The sequence below is a fragment of the Amblyomma americanum genome, chromosome 1 (assembly GCF_052857255.1).
Source record: "Amblyomma americanum isolate KBUSLIRL-KWMA chromosome 1, ASM5285725v1, whole genome shotgun sequence".
Lineage (NCBI taxonomy): Eukaryota > Metazoa > Arthropoda > Arachnida > Ixodida > Ixodidae > Amblyomma > Amblyomma americanum.
Genome location: NC_135497.1, coordinates 471,933,434 through 471,955,299, shown reverse-complemented (window position 1 = coordinate 471,955,299; position 21,866 = coordinate 471,933,434). Strand labels below are relative to the sequence as shown.

Here is a 21,866-nt window from a genome sequence, read left to right as displayed (position 1 = left end):
CAATTATATACCTAGAACTTTTTCTTCATTTTTCAAGGCTGTCTACTTCGTTCAGGTGCAGGGTGAGATCTATCTGTATGTCTCGTCTGAGGGAGAAAAGAATGACCACCGAATTCTATGGTGGATGCCCATGTTGCCAGTTTATTTATTTATAGCTATATTTGTCGTTCGCATGTTGATGTGTTCGAGGATGTGCAAGCTATCTCGAGATCTCCTACATAGACAGAATACGTAACGGACCTTGGAATTCTTTTCTGACAGAATACTTTTTTACAATAAACAGTGTTGTGAATAATATTAATAATAATAATAATAATAATAATAATAATAATAATAATAATAATAATAATAATAATAATAATAATAATAATAATAATAATTGGTTTTTGGGGAAAATAAATGGCGCAGTATCTGTCTCATATATTGTTGGACACCTGAACCGCGCCGTAAGGGAAGGGATAAAGGAGGGAGTGAAAGAAGAAAGGAAGAGGTGCCGTAGTGGATGGCTCCGTAATAATTTCGACCACCTGGAGATCTTTAACGTGCACTGATATCGCACAGCACACGGGCGCCTTAGCGTTTTTCTTCCATAAAAACGCAGAACCGGTGAAATAAACCAGTTCTCGGAATAAGATCGCGAAGATCACCGTGAGCGCGTGCGAAAAGTACAGCGATATGACGATCTGTAGTTCTGCTCCCATAAAGGGCAGTGGAAGAGTCACTCGCAATAACTGTTTACTTGAAGATGAGAAAACAGCGACATTGTCTGAAGGGACCGGCTCGCAAATCCTAACACGCTAAGCATACGCGCGAACCCCGCTGGCGGCACTCCCTTGATTGCGCTTATACTTTGTGCGTAAAATTCAACAGCAGCGTTTCGGCGTGTTTGTACAGTCAGAAACAGATCCTAAAGAGATGTTGTGTGCGAATTCGAACGCACTTCTCGAAGAGGTCTAACCGGCTCACACAGGATATGTAAAGCTTGACCTCGACGGTGACCTTTAGGAGCTCACCATAGAACAGCCCATGTAGAATTAAAATAAATAGTGCCACGACTTGCTTTCGAAACGCTCCGCTCAGGCAGGTAATTGAATTCCTCGGACAAATATATATACATCTGTGTATGCAAACACAAATCTCAATGTAACAGAGCAAAGCCACTGCAAAATGAGCCATCCAGTGTTGTGCTCAAAATACATCTTTGAGGTACTACATTTTCTTGAATATAATATTTGAACGGGTTGAGCCTAGCCGGACATAAAATATACAGTTATACAAAAATTGTTTAACTCAGTTCAACATCCTGGCGCGGATGCCCAGTTCAGCCAGGTCCTGAATAATCCCAAACCTCCAAGTTGTGTAATATGCCTTCTCTAAATCGAAGAAGACAGCCAGACAGTGTTCTCTGTGCATAAAAGCTTCACGAACAGTATTTTCAAGACGTCACAGATGGTCGATAGCGGAGCAAGCCTTTTAAAACCGCTTTCATGGACATCCAGAAGATCTCGTTCTTCTAACACGAATGTTAATCTGATATTCAATACACTTTCAAAAGATTTCGCTAGACACCTAGCCAGAGCAATGAGCCTATAACTGCTAGGTAGGGTAGATGGTTTTCCGGGTTTTAATAATGGTACAATTATGGCAGTCTTCCAGGTTTAGGGAAGTTTTCCCGATACACAAACTTTGTTAAAAATTTAAATTTGCCTCCACACCTGGTTCACAGAGATGAGCGAACAGTTGACAATGTATTCCCTCTGGACTAGGTGCAGTTTGCTTACCAGCGGACAGTACTTTAATAATATTCTGAACTGTAAATAAATTATCATAGGAATCATTTGTACCGCCACTTGTCGGCAGTCTGTTTTTCAGCTGTGTTTTTTTTATTTGAGGAATGATTCTGTGCAGTGAGATGAACTGAAGATCGCAGGTAATTATTCACCAAAAATATTCGCCTGTTCTTCTATATTTGTCTGTATACTAGAGGTTCAGAGAAACAGAATTGTGAAGTTGGAGTACCTGTGTTTTATCTTTTTACCATCTCCCAGATTTTATTTTGATGTAATTGAGCTGTTTATTGAGGACACGTAACCTTGCCATGATGTTTTTTCTGCATTAAGGCGAATATATCGTCCTTTTGCTCTGCACTTTTTGAACTCTATGAAATTTTCCTGCGTTAGGTACCTACAGAACATTCCGCAGGCTTTGTTTTGTTTCTTTTTTGCATGTCGGCATTTTTGTGTATAACAAAGTTTGTGATTATGTTTTACTACTCCAGACGACCGAGGGATTGTTAGGCGTGTACCGGTTAAAATACAGTTTATGATAGCTTCATTCAGTTCGTCTTTGATGAGAGCACCTGAAACTATTTTATGTAAGTAGTCTTTTCTCCAAAGAGCACCCAGTCGGCTAAATGTAACTTCCACCGTCGTGGTTTCTTTGGGATGACTTGCGGCGAGGATGTTAGGCTGATTAATACAGGGAGGTGGTCGCTGCCGTATGGGTTATCGATGACGTCCTATTTGAAATCACAAAAGAGAGAGGGTGAACTAAAAGACAGATCTATAAAACTCATTTTCCCGTGCACACAAAGCAGCATGTATCTTTGCCGGTGTTTAGGAGGCAAACATTATTACTTACAATAAAATATTCTAAAATATGACCTCTTCCATCATCGTGTGCCCTTCACCAGAAATCGGAGTGGACATTAAAATCGCCAACTAGCAGATATGGCTTCCGTAGCTGTTCTAAAAGGTATAATAAATCATGAAATGTTACTGTTGTGTGTGACTCAAGATACATGGCACATATTGCGAATGCTTTAAAGTGAGGGATGGTGACTGCGACGGCATCGTTTTTGGTTTTAGATTTGATTTCTAGGATTGCTACACCATTATGGATGACAATAGCAACAGCTCCAGATAGTTCGCTTGCTGGTTCTCGGTCACACCGAAAGGCATTAAACTTCGTTAAAATTTTTTTTTTCTTTTCGACATAAGTTGCTCTCCTGTAAGCATAAACCCACCGCTGACATTGCGCTTAAAAGCTACTTTATGTCACCGTATTTATTCATTATTCATCAGCAGTTGCACTGTATAACGAAGGCCGTGTTTGACGAGTGTAGTTAAAAAACTTAGGATACCGGTTTTGGGTGTACCAATACTTGGGTGTTCTCTTTTCTTTTACGCTCAAGGGAACTGTGCCTCTGCTGTAGCGGAGGCGAGTTCTGTGTTATGTTCATCGCCTCACTAGAGGCTCTGGACTTCCGCGTTGAACCCGCGGGCTTACGGTTTGTGGGTCTCTCCCAAATAAGGGAAGCCTTGTGGGCGACCGACAGAGGGGCCGGAGGGCCCTTTTCTAGAGGTGGCAGGGCAGCCTTCGCTGCGTCTGCCGAGAACGGGGTGGCCCTGCTCCGGGCTTTGCCCGGGTCGTCTTCGAAGTTTGGTGTGGTGTGCCGCCTTTGCGCACCACATTGGCGAAATTTCTTTTTGCTGTGAACTGGAAGGATAAGGGGAGTCTTTTTCGTGTTTCTATGTACATTATGTTTTCCTTTGTCTTTATTGTTATTATTTGGTTCTTTCTTTTCCAGGTCGGGCACGACCTCGAGAACGCAGGGTGATCCCCTTCACAGTTCGCGCACACTGCTGCAGCGTTGCAGATCACGGATTTATGATTGTTTGACGAACAGTTGGCCACGTTTTGCGTCTGCGACAGCTCTCTAAGCCATGGCCAAATCTTTGACATTTGAAGCATCGTCTAGAGTAAATTCGAGATGGTTCATTGCGTGTCTTCGGAGGGGCACATGACCTCTCCAAACTTGAATTCGACGATGTTCAAGGAGCAGCCGATGATTGATGCCAGATGATGAAGACAAAGAGAAAATATATTTACAGGTTGTACATTGGCAAACAGCTTTACACGTTGAGTCACACAGACAGTCAAATTGTAACTTAAAAGAAGAGATCTCACACAGAGAAACTCGACGAGACCTTACTCATCGATCCAAGGTTAGAGTCTAGGTCTATACAATTACGTGCCACTGCACGGAGCCTATAGCTCAAATAGACAAGGCCGCTCACCAGTGATATTACATGCAATTTTAAAGCTTTTGAAAACAAAGAAGTTAGGCCGGGCATATTTCGAGGCCCGCCCTAAGCTTCGATAACAAATGGAGGTAGTAGCCACAGCCCCTGAAGGTTGGACCCAACTTCTAGTCCGGGCTAGGCTACAAAATGAAAGAAACGCACACAGAAAACATTCTGAAAATCCTCTGCCGGGGGGCAGTTCTCGCCCTTATTGCTTGATGCTTTCCTCTTCCCTGCCGCACCCGAGCGTCGTATCTCGAAGGATGAAAAGTTGTTTTTCAGCTAATTGGCGGGACCACTGATCGACTGGCTCGCCGCAGGATATTCAGACGGCGGAGAACCGCGACGCCTCGGTGGCATCGAGAATGCTAACAAAGAAGAAAAAAGAGGCCCATCGAGGAATGCGAGGTGGTCCGCATTCTGCCGCCGTGCGAATGCTGCCTAAGACCATGCGGCACCACGTGCTTGTTCTGTGCGTCTCGCATGCTTTCCTGGTGCGCTTAACAAAGCCAGGTGTCTTCGGCCATCACAGCGGTGCTGTCAAGCAGCCGTGCCTCCTGCGCCTTTGCGACTGCTTGCGCGGAAGTTGGGGGGCACGCGGGTAGAGGGAAGCTCGGTGCTTCACTGAGGGCTCTCCACGTAGACCGGATGCCTGCAGTGGCCGCAAGCTAAGGGAATAATAAAAAAAAATGTGCGCGTTGAAAAAGCGCGGCCTTACACGTCCCGTAAGATGCTAAATGAGCTTTAAGTCCGCTCATTTACGCAAAACCAAATAAAGGCCGCAATAACCAAAGCCTGCACGGTTAGCTTTTCATGCGACAACAAATTCTTGCCACAGCGGCACACAAATCCGCTAGTTCAGGGGTAATAGCCACACACACTAGCAAAAGAAAAAATAATACACAACAATGGAACATGACGGCATACAAATCGGGACATGGCGCAAAAATGTCACAACAAAATAACTGGCACGCAACACACACAGATAAAAAAGCACAGTTTGGTAGCGTCGCGCAAGTCCGTTAGCAATCGCGCAGCAGTTACACGCAAGACACCCACGCAAACGAAGCACACCAAAGTCCACTGTTGCGTTAACAATCGCACAGCACAATTACACGCAAGACGCCCACGCACACGAAGCACACCAAATTCCACTCTTGTGCAAGTGTCTCTACACGAAGTCTTGGCGGCGCTGAACAGTTCCGTGCACGTCCCCCGTCGGGTGAGCGGTAACGTTCACGCCGGCCGAGGCTGGCCTGGCCATGCCTCGCGATCTGTCGCAAATACGGATCTCAAGGCTTACGGTGCTGCGGTACGGCGTGTGCGGCCTACGCGTCAGCTCGCGGGTCGATGCTGCCTGGTAAAGCTGTTTATCATAGTACCCGACAAGAGTTTCGTTATGGCTTTCCCGTGCAAAGCGGTGGCCTGCCGACTTTGCGCACTCACCGCGCTTTTCGCGCTGCAGCACAATTTGGTGCTCTGGTGCATGTGGAATCCCGCTGCCGCATTCTTGCCTGATCTGGTTCTGCTCTGATGCATACGCAGTAGGTAAGATTATTTCGCCCTCTAACCTTCCCCCTAGCGGGTTGTTTGGAACAGAGGCCAATTGGAAGAGCATCGTCTGCGCCTTCTCTATTACTTCCTTTCTCCCACAACTGCTCTCCTGGGGTTCTCGCGCGGATATGAAGTGGTGGCGCGTCGCCCATTCCCTGTGCCTTATCAGCTCGCTGTGCAGAAACATAACCGCCGACAGCGGAGTCTACGTCGTTGCCGCTAACCTTCGACGGCTGCCGTTCATTGCCAGGTTCTGAGCGACACGCCGGGTGTAAGAGGCTCTCTTTCCGAGTGCCCGTCTTCGCTCCTGGCTTCTGCTCTTCCGCGCTCATTCCGGTTAGGTCAGCGTCGACAGCCTTTGTGCACTCCCCGAATGCCGGGAGTGGTCGCACTCTACCGTATTAGTGGGATATGCCCTGGGGTCAAGGTCTGGCTGACGCTCCTCCTTAGTTACGGCTGAAACTTCGGACTGCCCGCCGCCTCCATGCAGTGTCTAGAGTGCTGTCACGGACTCTATCTGTGCTGCGCCCCTTGCCACTAAGCTCTCCGAATGCGCCTGCGGCCTTGCGCGGCGAGCCGCTGCTCTTTTCCGAGATGAGCTGCTAATGTTCTGCCGAAGCTCCTTCAGAGCCTTCGTCTGGGAGCGAGACAAGTTGCCGCCTGCGAGAGAGCCCACGGCAACGGGGCCTAGGTCTGACCTGCGCTGCGCCTTTGAGTCGGGCGCAGCGGAAGCCTGCCAGCTACCCTCCAGCTGCCGAATGATTTCCTTTATTATTCTCTCTTCCTCCCGCAAGATTTCAAGTTTCTTCTGCTCGGATTCGAATTCGAGCCGCTGCATTTGAATTTCTTCTAATTCGAGCCGCCTTAAATTAATTTCGAGGTTATCTACAACAACATACTGGAAACTCGATCTCGTTGTGGCCCGCATCTCTAGATCCTAAATGCCTACACCCTAAAATCTCTAATACAAGCCAAGCCAACCTCGACCAGACGCGAGAAATCCCACTCACCCGGCACCAGCGTCGCTGCAGGTTGTAGTCCAGAGCCCAGATGTCACGCCTTGGCTGGTCGTCCTCGAAGGTGGCTCGCACACCCGTCCCTTGGTTGCTGCTGCCGCCCGAGGTCTTCTTGCTTGCTTTTTGAAGGGTGCCGAATCCTGTCGTGACTGCGCCAGTAAATTCAATTATGGTTCTTTGCGTTTCTTCGGAAGGGCACAGGACCTCTCCAAACGTGAATTCGACGGTGTTGAAGGAGCAGACGATGATTGATGCCAGATGATGAAGACAAAGAGAATATATATTTACAGTATGTACATTGGCAAACAGCTTTGCAAGTTGAGTCACACAGACAGTCAAACTATACATTAAAAGAAAAGATCTCACACAGAGAAACTCGACGAGACCTTACTCATCGACCCGAGGTTGGAGTCTAGGTCTTTACAATTCAATTACGTGCCACTGCACGGAGTCTCTAGCTCAAATAGACAAGGCCGCTCTCCAATGATTTTACATGCAGTTTTAAAGCTTTTGCTAACAAACAAGTTAGGGCGGGCATATTTTGAGGCCCGCCTTAAGCTTCAATAACCAATGAAGGTAGTAGCCACAGCCTCTGAAGGTTGGACCCAACTTCGAGTCCGGGGCTTGGCTAAAAAATGAAACATACAGAAAACATTCTGAAAACCCTCTTCCCGGCTGGCAGTTCTCGCCCTTATTGCTTGATGCTTTCCCCCTCCCTGCCGCACCCACGCGTCGTCTCTCGAAGAATGAAAAGTTGTTTTTCAGCTAATAGGCGGGACAACTGATCAACTGGCTCGCCGCAGAAATGTCAGACGGCAGAGAACCGCGACGCCTCGGTGGCATCGAGAATGCTAAAATGAAGAAAAAAGATGCCCATTGCGGAATACGAGGTGGTCCGCATTCTGCCGGCGTGGGAATGCTGTCTAAGACCATGCGGCACCACGTGCTCGTTGTGTGCGCCTCGCATGCTTTCCTGGAGCGCTTAACAAAGCCAGGTGTCTTCGGCCATCACAGCGGTGCTGTCAAGCAGCCAGTGCCTCCTGCGCCTTTGCTACTGCTTGCAAGGGGGTGGGGGGGGGGGGGGGCTCGCGGGTAGAGGGGAGCTCGGTGCTTCACTGAGAGCTCTACACTTAGACCGGAGGCCCGCAGTGGCCGCAAGCTAAGGAAATAATACAAAAAATGTGCGCGTTGAAAAAGCGCGGCCTTACATCTGGGATTTGGAATGTATGGTCTTATAATTTTATTATGATATCCTACCTCTATGGTTTCGGGAACTTGGCTGGTGGCAAAAGTTAGTATTGTGTGTTTTGTGGGAAGATCCTTGTCGCCTTTTCTGATTTTGATTCGCTGGACATCAGTAACATTGAGGTCTTTCAGACACTTGAGCATTTCTTCTTCTGAGAAGTGGAGAAAGTCGTGTTCGCATATTACGCCTTTGACTGTGTTCAGTGATCGGTGGGCAGTTAGATACACAGATGTCTCAGAAAGACACTAAGGATCGGAGTTTTGAGTTTTGTGCTTTGTCTCGGTTTTGAAGGAGGAGGTCGCCACTGGCTAACTTCGTCACCTTGTAGCCAAGGCCCAGGACGTCTGTAAGAGATTTAGAAACAATGAATGGAGACAAGTTTCTGGCTGGTTGCTCTGCATTTTCGCTATGTATGACATGATGCCTAGAAAACTGATTTTTTTCTGTTTTCTGGAAGCACTGGGCAGTGATGTCTTCGGTCCGCACTCTTTTTAGAGCGCGATCATTTTGTGAGGGAGGTAGAACCGTAAAGAGTCCTACATGTTTGGTCATGATGCCCGACGCCCACCCAGCGGACGGGACACCACCTTCCCAACATGTCTTGCGCACGTCAGCCGTACACTTCAACTATAACCAAATATGGCACAAATGAGGGTAGTTCGTCACACAAGGTTATCCGTCGCTGCCAGGAAGAAGAGAAAAAGTAATTAGGAGTGGAGAAGACAGGAGAGTTCCGAGAAAGAAGATAGGAAAGTGAAAGGTTAAGGGAAGGACAGTAAAAGGCGACTGCCGATTTCCCCCGGTCGGGTCAGGCCGGATGTGTCGTCTACATGAAGTTGGGGCCAAAGTGATGTGTTGCCTCCACCGAGGGTCCATAAATGTCAAACGCTCGGCATCGGCTCATCCACCAGGATAACTTTTTCCACTGACACGGCGATGCCGCGCACGAAGAAGCGCGGGTACTCGGGTCCGTCGTGATTTAGAATAAACTGTACATCTCCAACCAAAAATTTTAATTTTAGTTTTAACCCAAAGTTTCGAAGCCGACTCGGCTCCTTCATCAGGGGTGACTGATGGCAGTAGCTAACGTCTTTGAAGTATTGAGGGGAGGAAGGGTCAAAGGAACTAACAGCTGTGATGCAAAAGGCGTGGGGGAATGGGAAGAAGGGGTTAAGGCTTTTAGTCACGTGGTTGCACTGCATGGAGGTGGTCAATGACGACTTTTTTTCTGAGTTGAAGAGCGGAGTCTCTGGGCATATACTGGGCATATGTGACATAGAGCCTTCACCCCCTTCCCTCTCCCTCCCCCACGTCTTTCGCATCACAGCTGTCGTTCCTTTGACCTACTCCTCCCCTCCATACTTAAACGATGCTAGCTACTGCCCTCAGTCACCCTGATTAAGGAGACGAGTCGGCTTCGAAACGTTGGGTTAAAATTAAATTTTGGTGTTGAAGATGTTCAGTTATAAGTCATCAAACTCAACCAGACAGGCAAATCTGTCAAAATGTTTGGTTTTCAGTCTACCCGTACAGACTTCGGGCTAGAAGCTATGCACCTTGCCAACAAGTACAACAAGACCACGCAAGGCATCTCGGTGTTCAAGACATACCTGAAATTTACCAAGAAATGCAAGGAAAAAAAGATTGTACCCCAGATCCTACGACTGTGACGCGCGGTAACCACACGGGAAGGACGAAGCATCATCAACAAAGCAGAACAGCACCTGGTGTCGGCAAGGATACATGATTGCCCTAGCGTGATTAGGAAGAAAGAAGTCGACGCCTTCTTCGCCCGCAGACAACTCGAGCACAAGATGCCCAAGCTAGCGACGTCTATTGAGGCCTTTGCTAAAGAACTAAAGAAACCGCACCAAGGAGACAGAGAAGTTGTCGAAACTTCAACGCCGGCCGGAACAATGCCCACCGCACCATTCTGACCTGGTCGCCAACTTCTCCTCCAGAAAACTCACAAGTGCCGAAACGTCAATCCTAGCCAAGGGACACAAATTCAACCTCCAGGTGAATAGACCCCCCGTCCAGCATGCGTATCTGCGCTTGAAGTCCGTATCCGGCAACTGGAACTTGGTGTGCGAGAAGGGACCAGGCTGAAAACAATAGGTGTACTAAACTCAATCCAAACACACCGAAAAGTATCAAACCTACCACAGTACGAAAGGCATGCCCTGCAGGACCTCAAGGCAGACACCCACATAGTGACCCTCCCAGAGGACAGAGGCAACACAACAGTCGTTCTGGACACACGGAACTGCGAAGAGAAAATAGCCACCTTACGCAGCAGTCAAGAATATGAAAAATTGAAGAAGGACCCCACATCGACTACCCACGCAAGGCAAAACAAAACATTGAAAGAAGTATTCCAAAAGCACCCCAACTTCCGAAACATCTACCTTCAGTTTTTGAACACCAACGGATCGGCTCCAGCATTCTACGGCATAACCAACATCCACAAACCGGGGATTCCTTTGCGCCCGATTGTAGACTTCCGGTGTTCCCCTCTTCGCTCGTTGTCAGAATATATTCTGAAACTCATTTCCCCAAACGCATGCAAAAAAGCGACACATATCCGTCATTCCAGTCACTTCATCGAACTGGTGTCCCAAGCCACTCTTGAGACCGACGAATGCGTTTTCTCCTTCAAAGTTTTGTCCCTTTTCACAAACATCCAGGTGAAGCTTGCGGTGACCGCTACCCGAGACGCCCTCCAACGCGACGATAAACTCAGGGCAAACCCCGCTGAGTGTAAATGATGTGTGGGGCCTCCTGGATTTGGGCCTGTCAAACGCATACTTATCCTCAAACGGGAAATTTTACCAAGTGAAAGGAACCCCAATGGGGAATTCATCTCTATTGCCATGGCCAATTTAACCATGGAACACTTCGAAGAGCGAGCCCTCAACTCATTCCACCCGAAACCAAATATTTTACTCAGGTATGTCGACGACGACTTCAACGTCATCACAAGATCTGAGATTCAAAATTTCTTTTTCCATTAATTTCCGTAGAACCTGACATTCACTTCACGCTAGAGCTAGAATAAGAAAACTTCCTGCCGTTTTTGGACCTCTTCGTGTACCGAAACCACAGTGCCCTTAAATTCTCCCTATACCGCAAACCAACTCACTCAGGCCGGTATCTCCGCTTCTGATCGAACCACCAAGCAGTGCATAATGTATCGGTGGTGAAGACGCTTTTCAGATTTGTTGAGACACACTGCAGCACACAACTTGACAAGAAAAAACTACAAGTCGCGATATTCAAAGAACTGATCTTGAATGGTTACCGAAAGAACTTTATTCAAAAAATCATTCGACCTCAAAAACACAACATTCGCCAAGAAATCAACAGACAAAGACCAACACCGCCGCCAAAATACATCACTTTACCTTATGTCGGTGGTGTCAGCGAAACCATCGCCCGAGTCCTGAACAAAACGGGTCTCCAGGTTGCGCACAAGCCCACAAACGTTGTTGCTCTTTGCCAACCTGTTTATAAAGAGCGGCCGCGGAGAGAAGGGCCCAAGGCATTGTCTACAATATTCCTTGCGCCGACTGCGACGCAAGCTACATCGGCGAAACCAAAAATTTCAAACAAAAAATTCGGCATAAAAAAAACGACGTGCGCAAATTCACAAGAGAGCGCAATCCAGTAGCGAACATTCCGAGGTCTCCGACCATAAAATCAGCTTCGAAGAAACCCGCATTCTCGGAACCAAAACAAATTACCACAAACGGCTCCTTCTGGAATCGTGGCACGTCTAAACGACCCCGAATAACATCAACAGCGCAAAAGGAAACCTGCCCCCAGTATATGCCCTGGGACTTCGCTCTTCAACTCAACGAAATGAAGTCGCCATTGACCACCTCCCTGCAGTGCGAGAACGTGACTAAGAGACTGAACCCCCTCTCCCTCTCGCTCCCTCTCCCCCACGCCTTTCGCGTCACAGCTGTCGTTTCTTTGAACCCTTCCTCCCCTTCATACTTAAAAGAGGCGAGCTACTGCCCTCAGTCACCACTGATGAAGGAGCCGAGTTGGCTTCGAAACGTTCGGATAAAATTAAAACTAAAATTTTTGGTTGGAATGCAAAGTTTATTATAAGACTTTAACTCAACTAGAAAGACAAATCTGTCAAAATGTTTAGTTTTCAATCTTTCCGTGAAGACTTCGAGCTAGAAGCTATGCAGCTTGCCAAGAAGTACATCAAGACCATACAAGACATCTCGGTGTTCACGACACACCTGTAATTCACCAACAAATGCAAGGAAACCAAGGTTTTACCCCAGAGCCTACGACAACCACGCCCGGTCACCACACCGTAAGGACGAAGCATCTTCAACAAGGCAGAACAGTACCTGCTGACGGCGCGGATACATGTGTACTGTAGCTTGATTAGGAATAAAGAAATCGACGCCTTCGCCCGCCGACAACTAGAGCCCAAGATGCCCAATCTAATCACATCTACCGAGCCTCTTGTCAAAGAAACCGCATCAGTAGCCGACAAACACCGCACCAAGCACACAGAGAGGTTATCGAAACTTCAACGCCGGCCCGAACAATCTCCACTGGACCATTCTGAACTCGTCGCCAACTTCTCCTCCAGAAAGCAACAAGTGCCGAAAGTTCAATCCTAGCCAAGGACACAAATTCAACCTCCAGGTGAATAGACCCCCCTTCCAGCGTGCCTATCTGCCCTTGAAGTCCGTATCGGGCAAATGGAACCTGGTGGGCGAGAGAGGTCAGGCTCAAAAATATAGGTGTACTTAACTCAATGCAAGCCCACCGAAATGAACCAAACCTACATCCGGATGAAAGGCAAGCCCTGCAAGACCTCAAGAAAGACACCAACATAGTGATCTACCTATCGGACAAGGGCAACACAACCGTCGATCTGCACAGACAGGACTACGAAGAGAAAATATCCAACTTACGAAGCAGTCAAGAATATGAAATATTGAAGGACCCCACAACAACTACCCAAGCAAGGCGATACAAAACATTAAAAGAAGTATCCAAAATCACCTCAACTTTCGAAACCTGTACCTTCAGTCATTGAGGACCAGCGGATCGGGTCAAGCATTCTACAGCCTACGCAAAATCTACAAACCAACGATCCCTGTGCGCCCGATTATGGAATTCCAGTGTTCCTCTCTTCGCTCGTTGCCAGAATACCTTCGCAAACTGATATCCTCAATCGCAGCAAAAAAGCAACCCATATCCGTCATTCCAGTGACGTCATCCGACTGGTGTCCCAAGCCACGCTTGAGGCCGAGGAATATCTTCTCTCCTTCGACGTGGTGAACCTTTTCACAAAAATCCCCGTGAAGCTTGCGGCCACGGCTACCCGAGACGCCCTTAACTAGACGACACAATCAGTGCACGAACACCCCAGAGTGTAAATGATGTGTGCCGCCTCCTGGAGCTGTGCCTATCAAAATCATACTTCTCGTCAAAAAGGGAATTTTGCCGACAAGTGTAATTAACGCGAATAGCAGCCTCCATCTCTGTCGTCATGGTTAATTTAACCATAGAACACATCGAAAAACGAGCCCTCAACTCCTTGAACCCGAAACCAAAGATTTTCCTCAGGTAAGTCGAGTACCGCTTCGCCGTCATCAAGAGTTCTGAGATTCAATATTTATTTTCTCATTTAAACTCCGTAGAACCTGACATTCAGTTCACGCTAGAGGTGGAGCCAGAAAAGTTCCTTCCGTTTTTGGACGTCCTCGTACCCCGAAACCACAGTACCCTTCAATTCTCCGTATAGCGCAAACAAACTAACTCAGGCCGGTGTCTCCACTTGTCTTCGAACCACCCGACCGTATATAAAGCATCAGTGGTGAAGACGCTGTTCAGAAGAATTGAGACACACTGCAGCACACAACTTGACAGAAAAAAAGAACAACGCGCGATATTCAAAGAGCTCGTCATGAACGGCTATCCAAAAGACTTTATTCAAAAAATCATGCGACGTCAAAAACAACATTCACCAAGAAATCAACACACAAAGACCAACGCCACCTCCAAAATATGTCACTTTACCTTATATCGGAGGTGTCAGCTAATCCATCGCACGAATCTTGAAAAAAGCGGGTCTCCAGGTTGCGCACAAGCCCACAAACACTGTTGCGCTTTGGCTACCTGTTCCCAAAGAGCGGCCGCGCAGAGAAAGAGCCCAAGGCATTGTCTACAAAATTCCTTGCGCCGACTGCGATGCAAGCTACATTGGCCAAACCAAAAATTTCAAAGAAGGAATTCGGCAACAAAAAAACTACGACAGCAAATTAACGAGACCGCAATATAGTAGCGAACATTCCGAGGTCTCCGACCATAAAATCAGCTTCGAAGAAACTCGCGTTTTCGGAACCGAAACAAATTACCACAAAAGGCTTCTTTTGGAATCCTGGCACATCCAAACCACCCCGAAGAACATCAACCACAGAAAAGGAAGAATGCCCCCAGTATATGCCCCGGGACTTCGCTCTTCAACTCAAGAAAAAAAGTCACCATTGACTACCTCCCTGCAGCGCGACAACGTGACTAACAGCATTCAACTCTCTCCTCCTCCCCCATTCTTTTCGCATCACTGCTTTTGTTTCCTTAACCCCCTCCTCCCCTCCGTACTTAAAAGACGCTAGCTCCTGCCCTCAGTCACCCCTGATGAAGGAGCCGAGTTGGCTTCGAAACGTGTGGTTAAAATTAAAATTAAAATAAAGTTTTTGGTTGGAGATGTAAAGATTATTATAAGATTTCAAACCCAACCAGAGAGGCAAATCCGTCAAAATTTTTAGTTTTCAATCTGTCCGTAGTGATGCACTCTTCACCTTTATCCCCCTGCGGGATGTCCCTGCGGATGCTCGGGAACCCGTGGTGTCGCCACTCACCAATGTCTGAAAGCTGCAGACACCCCCCTGTGGGTCGGTGGCGTCCTAGCCCGTAGGAGCACTCACCAATGTTGCGAGGGCTGCCTGTCACAGGGAGTATCTGTTGTTGAACCACCGTCATCGCTTCAGGTGACGCGGTTGTTACGACGCGAGTCTTGTCCTTCAATCTTTCCTCTTGATTATCTTTCAACTCTCCTACTCTATGCACGTGGCAGCGAATGTGATTCTGCTTGAGCCAGTGGGTAAGCTTCGTGCGCGTTCCTTTTCCTTCTTCCTTCAGTCTTAAAAACAACTACAACTCCGGCGTCCTCTGCGCTTATAATTATTGGTTTTTGGGGAGGAGAAATGGCGCAGTATCTGTCTCATATAACTTTGGACAACTAAACCGCGTAGTAACGGAAGGAATCAAGGTGGGAGTGAAAGAACAAGGGAATACAGAGGTGCCGTAGTGGAGGGCTCTGGAATATTTTCGACCACCTGCGGATCTTTAACGTGCCCTGACGTCGCATAGCACTCGGGCGCCTTAGAGTTTTTCCTCCATAAAAACGCAGTCGCCGTGGTCGGGTTCTCGCCTCGGTCATATACAGCACAACAATCAAGGTTGACATACTCTCCTCCTCACTAGACTTCTTACAAAGCACGAACTTGAGAGAGAGACAAAGGAAAAGAAAAACGATTATTAGAACGAAAGAAAGGGCACGGGACTGGTTTCCCGCAAACCCCAACTGCACTCAATGGTTTGTGTTCCTAAAGTCCATAACACTGGCAGCCCAGCCGTTAACAACGCGGGTGTTGAAGCGTTACCTGGAACACAAGCTCGAGACATCCATCCCACTCAGTTGCATGCGCTTAGTTTACCTTCTTGATCTGCCTTACACTTTTCTCTCTGTACTGTACCACCTATGGATCCAGTACCGTCCCACTCTATCACTGTATCAGGGAATGCTCACATCCAATCTGTGTCCCACCCGCTCAGTCACCCACCCCTACCCTCTGGAAACCACCAACTCTAGACCCATCAGCCAGGGAACAGCCCTACCTGATAGACCAGGGCACTCTAAAAGGAAAGGCCTGAGGGTACATTGACTGAGCGACTGTCCTGTCAGGTTTTATATTTTTAAGTCTCTTCTCTCTATCAATTTTAACAGGGTTGTGATTCACGCTTAAGATAGCGGTATTCTCCTGCACTCTCTTAAGCTGCAACCACAAGGCAGCGCTTCTTCGGCGTCGCGTCAGCGTCGCTCCTACTGGCGTCGACGCTCAGGGCCGGCTGGAGAGAGCAGCAAAACACATGAGAGCGTACGGATTGGCGTTGCTGGCGCCGATCCGGTCGAGCGCAGTGTCCTCTGGCGATTTTGGGCTAAACTGTCCAAATGCCCCATACTGCAACACGTCACAATAGAGTTAAAACAAATTTTTACACAGCGTAAAATGTCAAATTTTAAACTTGACTTAAAACAGAAGTTTGTTTGAGGTTTGCTTCAAAAAACATTATTTCTTGTGTACACCTGATGAATGACATCGACAACAGCTTCGACACAGTCACCAGACAGCAGTCTTCGGCGAGCCGCCTTGGAGCTTCTTCCTTCTTTTTCGAGACTCACGATGGGCAGAAAACTACAGTCGTTGCTTTTGAAAAAGGAGCTACTGCTTCTTATTATACTGCAGAAAAAGCAACGGTAGCGTAGAAGCTGGTGGGTGAGACCGGTCTTTCAGCATCGCAAGCAGGAAGGCCTGTTTTTTACGGCGGTGACAGATTTCGTCTATTTAAATTGCAGTCGCGTTTTCTCGTGCGCAAAACTGCCAATAGATGCGGTGCTATTCTCTATTAGGTATATATATGACCAAACTTTATAGATCGCTCGAGCTGTGGCCGGCGGAGATAACATGTACAGACATGAGGGGGCTTACCTAGAGCGCTCGAGCTGCGGCTGGCGGAGCAAAGATGCGAAATTTTAACGCAGTTAGCGCTTTTCACATAGGTGCACGAATTATATAATCGGAAGCGCAGTTCCCGCAACAAGGCAATCAACCGGCATAAGATTTTACGTTATTTCTCCCGCAGCACACCGAAAACGTGCTCTAGACAAGCCTTATCACCACTGTTGCTCAATATCAGTTGCTGGGAGAGTTGGTATTTCATGCGTTCATTCGCACAGCGCGTGGTGTCTTCCCTCTTGTCCGTGTTCGTCTTCGCGCTGTGTGGATGAAATCCCCTCTGTAGAATTCAGCTGCTGACATCGAGGACGCGGTAATAAATCAATGCTGCGGCGAATTTAATAATCAGATAAGCCTCGAATTTCGCATGATTCGAAATTCGAGGTTTTGTGTATCTTGTGTTTGTACCTGATGTATATTGCCACCGTACCCCTATCCTTTCTTTCTGTCGCTCTCCCCTTTTTTCCCTCCTCCCTGTCCTTTCTATCACGCTAGCCGCAGCTCAGGTGTTTCAGGTCTCGATGGCTTGCCGCTGTTAGCAACTTCTTTTTCTTCCATTTCCTCCCTTCCTTCACGACAAAGTTGATTCGTTTCCTTTGAATTAGGGTTACTGTGCCTTTTACTCCATTATAACCAACTTTTCATTTCCAAGTTTTCTGTCTGTATATATAGAAGTGTCAATTTGCATTGGAGTTGTATGCTTTTCATAAGCTGCTGTCTTTTTATTGCAGATGCAACGGATGAGGGAAGGGGACCATGATTTTTTTTAAATACTACAGAATGTCACCGGAGATGTTTGACACCCTGTTGTCATTCGTGACCGATGACTTAACGCGGCAGTACGTCATGAGGGAGCCGCTTGAGCCGGGTGAATGGCTCGCAATAACCTTGAGGTTAGTAAACGGCCAAAACACACTGCCTTCACATTTTCACAACTGGCATGACAACTAAAAATGGTGATAGTAGGGGAATATATTGAGGACAATGAGCTTTACTTGGTGCAAACAGGTTTCTGTTAGCTTGCGTGGTATGTTTAAGTCTAAAACAGGGATTTTTCTCTTAGAAGACAGCTTGACCCTTCCTGCTACCCACATGACTTGTGTTTGTATTTTGCAATATTCAGAGTACAAATTAGTTTATAGGTAATTCATGAGTATGCCAAGCCAGCCCTCTTATGCTCCCAGCACTTTAAAGTGTTATATGACCTGCGCCAAACATTTACAAAGCGCCCCCTAACTGCAGTGCCTACCCTGGTAGTGCTCTGAAATATTTCCTATTTTCCTTAGGCGTCCACCCGACACCTCTTGTATAGCAGTGGTTGGCATTCATGATCCTCTCCACCTCACCGTCCTCTTACTCTTAAAAATGCCAGACATACAATGCATAAACACACAAATTCTTTCAGTGAAAATCTCTTAAAATTGAAGTACCGTTTTGTCTAATTATGATTACGCCCATATACTGAGGAGGAGGGTGGGGCAGCTTGGTAGCACTCCAAGTTGCAAATATAAAGTACACATCATACTGATGCTATTGATTGTTTATGCCCATAGTAGATTAATTCTCCTTTAAGGGATACTCAAAGAAGTCCTTCTGTATAGATGAACAAAAGACTAGTTAATTTTGTCCACTAAATAGTGCAAGGTCATCTGGATGCAGAAGCAAAATTCCCTCCACAGCTTTAGTACTGTAAAACAAGCTTTTTGCAGCCTTCGTGAAAATCCTACAAGCCACATGCACAGCAATGTAAAAATTTGAAGCCAAAATTTGTGCTGATTGTGGTATACAGTGTACAATAAAGGTTTTGGAAAAAAAACCAGAATGCTGTTGTCACTTCGCAAATCGCACAGGCGATTGGCATATTGCTGTTTTTAATGAAACACTCTAAAAAGTGAACTGAAAAATGGATGAAGAGGATTCATATTGTGAAACTTACCCTTGTTCCTCAGCTACTTAGCAACAGGACAAGACATCAAGGATATTGGCCTGGCCTGCAGAGTTGGCATTGAAAAAGCTCGTGTCACCATCCACTTCTGTTGTCGGATAATCTGGGCCAGACTCAAGGACCAGTTCATGAAGGTGAGAATCATCTAGTAGCATTAAACCTGTTTAGTAATGAAGCTGTTGTTGTGCTGACTAATTAACAACAGGCTATAGGCATACTGGTGTTATCTTTTTCAATATTTGTTGAGATTCTGATTTCATTATTTGAATAGTATATTGTCATTGCTGTTTGGTGCATAATAAGGGAGCAAGTACTCAATAGCATCCACCCAAGTGCACCTATATGACTATACACGAAAGCTATACAGCTTTTTCAGAAACTTTGTAGTTAAAGAAAAATTTTTTTCTGGTTTGGGGTTCGATCCCGGGGCCATGCTTCATCAGAGCAGTTGCTCTGCCAGATAAGGTAACCGGGATGCCAAGCTTATGGCAGGGCTAGAGAGACTTGATCAGTAACTCGAAGTGGGAACAGTGTTTTTCAAATGTTTAGGGTATCCCCCAGGTAAAGTAGATTTGTAATAAGGGAGTAATTGCTCGGCACTCATTGGCGTCCACCCAAATACAGCCATCCGACATATACACACCCTTTTTATTGTCAGCTTTATGTGTAAAAGCCCTTATTGCCGTAACAACCTGTGCTCATTGTCCATACTTTCCATTACGCATTAGCAGCGCAAGCAATCCTGTGCTCATTATGAAGGGCTCATGTGCTGAAGGAGCGTGTGGTTGAGCTGGGAACAGCTTCTTTGCATTGCAGTCCTAGTACTGCAGCATATCTCTCGTACCTGTTGCAATTTACTTGGCAAAAAAACATGCAGGTACTATATGATTCATTTTTTTGCCATTGCCTACAGTTGGCTTAAGAACGGTTGAGCCACTTACAACAGTAATGAGACTGTTTTGTCTGTGCTGTTCACAGGTGCCATCAGCAGGTGATTGGGTGGAGATTTCCGAAGGCTTCAAGAAGCAATGGCAATTTCCGAACTGTTTGGGGGCCGTTGATGGTAAACATGTTGCCATCATGGCGCCTGCTAACACTGGAAGTGCTTACTTCAACTACAAGGTAAACATATTGGTTTAAGCAAACTTAAGCACTTTTTTCATCTATTCAACTTATCAGTTATTTTTGCTTTTTAGAATCAGCATAATAACTGTTGACAAGCTGCATATAATTATATGTATAGCTCATTCCCGAACCAGTGAAAGATAATAAAACATGCCCGTGATATGCGTTTAAGTAATTCGCCAATGACAATGTTTTCAAGCAGCTAGCTGTTTAGTGGTGCGTAATCAGGTTTTTTTCTGAGAGGAATATGGGGGAGCAGTGCAGTGCGTTGACAAGTTACAGGTTTTACATTCTTTCACCAGTGTGAATTGTCAAGTTTTAGTGTTGCACCTCTGAGCAAAGCTGTGATAGCTTAAATTGGTCAGGTGTATCTGAGGCATGCAGTGTGGTTCTCTAATGCAGCAGACCAAATAGTTTCACGTATCAGTGCGTTAGGTAATGCATTAGAACTGCTGGTCACAAGACTACCTTTGTGGTACATGCACATTGGTAAGGGGCTACCTGGATATGGTGACATTGCCATGAAAGCAGTGATTGATTTTGTCAACCATTAAATAACACTTACGCTATTTTATGAACCACTTAAAACGATACATAATTTTCGGTGGAATGTTTTCTTTGGCTAGGCATGTAAGACAAAAGCGTTGATGGAGCACCATGTGGAATTACATGCCTAGAAAATAGTTTATAATTCAATTTCTAGTCTTATGCAGTTTCATCTTTAACACCCTAGCGGTGGCTATGTCAAATTGTATTCCAGGTCACCTGAGGTGTTACAAAAATTCTGCAATATAATGGAACTTCATTGTTTTCACTGGTTTTACAGCTTGAAAACAAAAGCACGAATTACATCAAATAAACAAGCGACTCTAATATTGCAGTTTATTTAAGGCCTTGTGGCCCAGTATAACTTTATAGCCATTCTTGGAACTAAATGAATTGTGGGGTTGAATGTCCTGAAGCGACACTTGAACTTTGAGCCATGCAGTGGTGAAGGGCTGTAGATTAATTTAGACCACCTGAGCTTCATTAACGTGCGTTGACAGCGACATTGAACTTGCAGTCCCCTGGCTAAGTATCTGACTGCCCTGACTGCTAAGCCGCTGCGATGGGTCAGCTCTTGTTACTGAGAATGGAACAAGATGACAGAGGAAATTCCGTTATAAATTATTTTGCCCAGTGTAGGTAAATTCCTTGTATCAATTTCTTTACTAATGTGATATACATAATTGGAAGGAAAGAAACACACTCTGTACCGGTACTTTTTTTTACTAAACCTGACAATAGGATATTTACAATACGTATTTGCAAATGTGTGTGTACTCGGTGTTGAAAAAAGATATTTTAGAACCAGAGGATGACCATGACATTTACACTATCGTTCACATATTTGATTTTGTCTTAAAATTAATCTGCACTTTTGGTGTGTAGACATTCTGGATGAAGTAACTGGGGGAAGGGGGAATATCTCCAGCGCACCTCCTTTCTTTTTGTCTTTTTTTTGCACTGTAGACAAATACAACTTCAGAACAAAGCGGCAAACGCCCCTAAGAGCAGGCCTTCCAGCCAGTGGTGTCGACCGTTTGACATGTCACGTTTATTCCCCTAGCATGGCATCACGGATGGCTAGCAGGTGAGATGAACATAGATGAACATAGATAGATGAATGGGATGAACATAGACCCCATGACACTTGACGACCCTTTTAGAAGTGCTTGCTGCTTCATTCTAGATTTGTACAGAACTATAATATACCTTAAATGTCTGAAAATGTTTGCTGCCTGTAAACACGCTTAGAGGGCTTGTGATGTTATTGTAATAAATATGTCAGAAAGGTTGCCGTACACCTGCTTTCTTCTTGCATGATCGGGGATGGCTTTAATACAGGCTAAGTTTCTACATAAATCTAGCGTTGCTAATTTTAAATTTAATGCTGCCCTAAGGGGAGTAGGCAGCATTCATTAATTTAACAGCTAAAACTGCATTCATTGCATCTGGCTTACAATGTTGTGGTAACTCTACTTCTCTGCATTTCAGCACACTTTCACTATTGTCCTA

At 46.1% G+C, this 21,866-nt stretch overlaps 1 protein-coding gene across 1 annotated transcript; it reads left to right on the top strand.

Annotated features, from left to right (window-relative positions):
- The first annotated feature begins 17,518 nt into the window (after nt 1-17,518).
- Nucleotides 17,519-21,257, top strand: LOC144126289 (uncharacterized). The gene is made up of 4 exons (XM_077660386.1): nt 17,519-17,631; nt 18,688-18,817; nt 19,662-19,805; nt 21,240-21,257. Exons 1-4 carry the CDS (start codon nt 17,519-17,521, stop codon nt 21,255-21,257), a joined length of 405 nt encoding a protein of 134 aa, XP_077516512.1.
- Nucleotides 21,258-21,866: the final 609 nt, after the last annotated feature.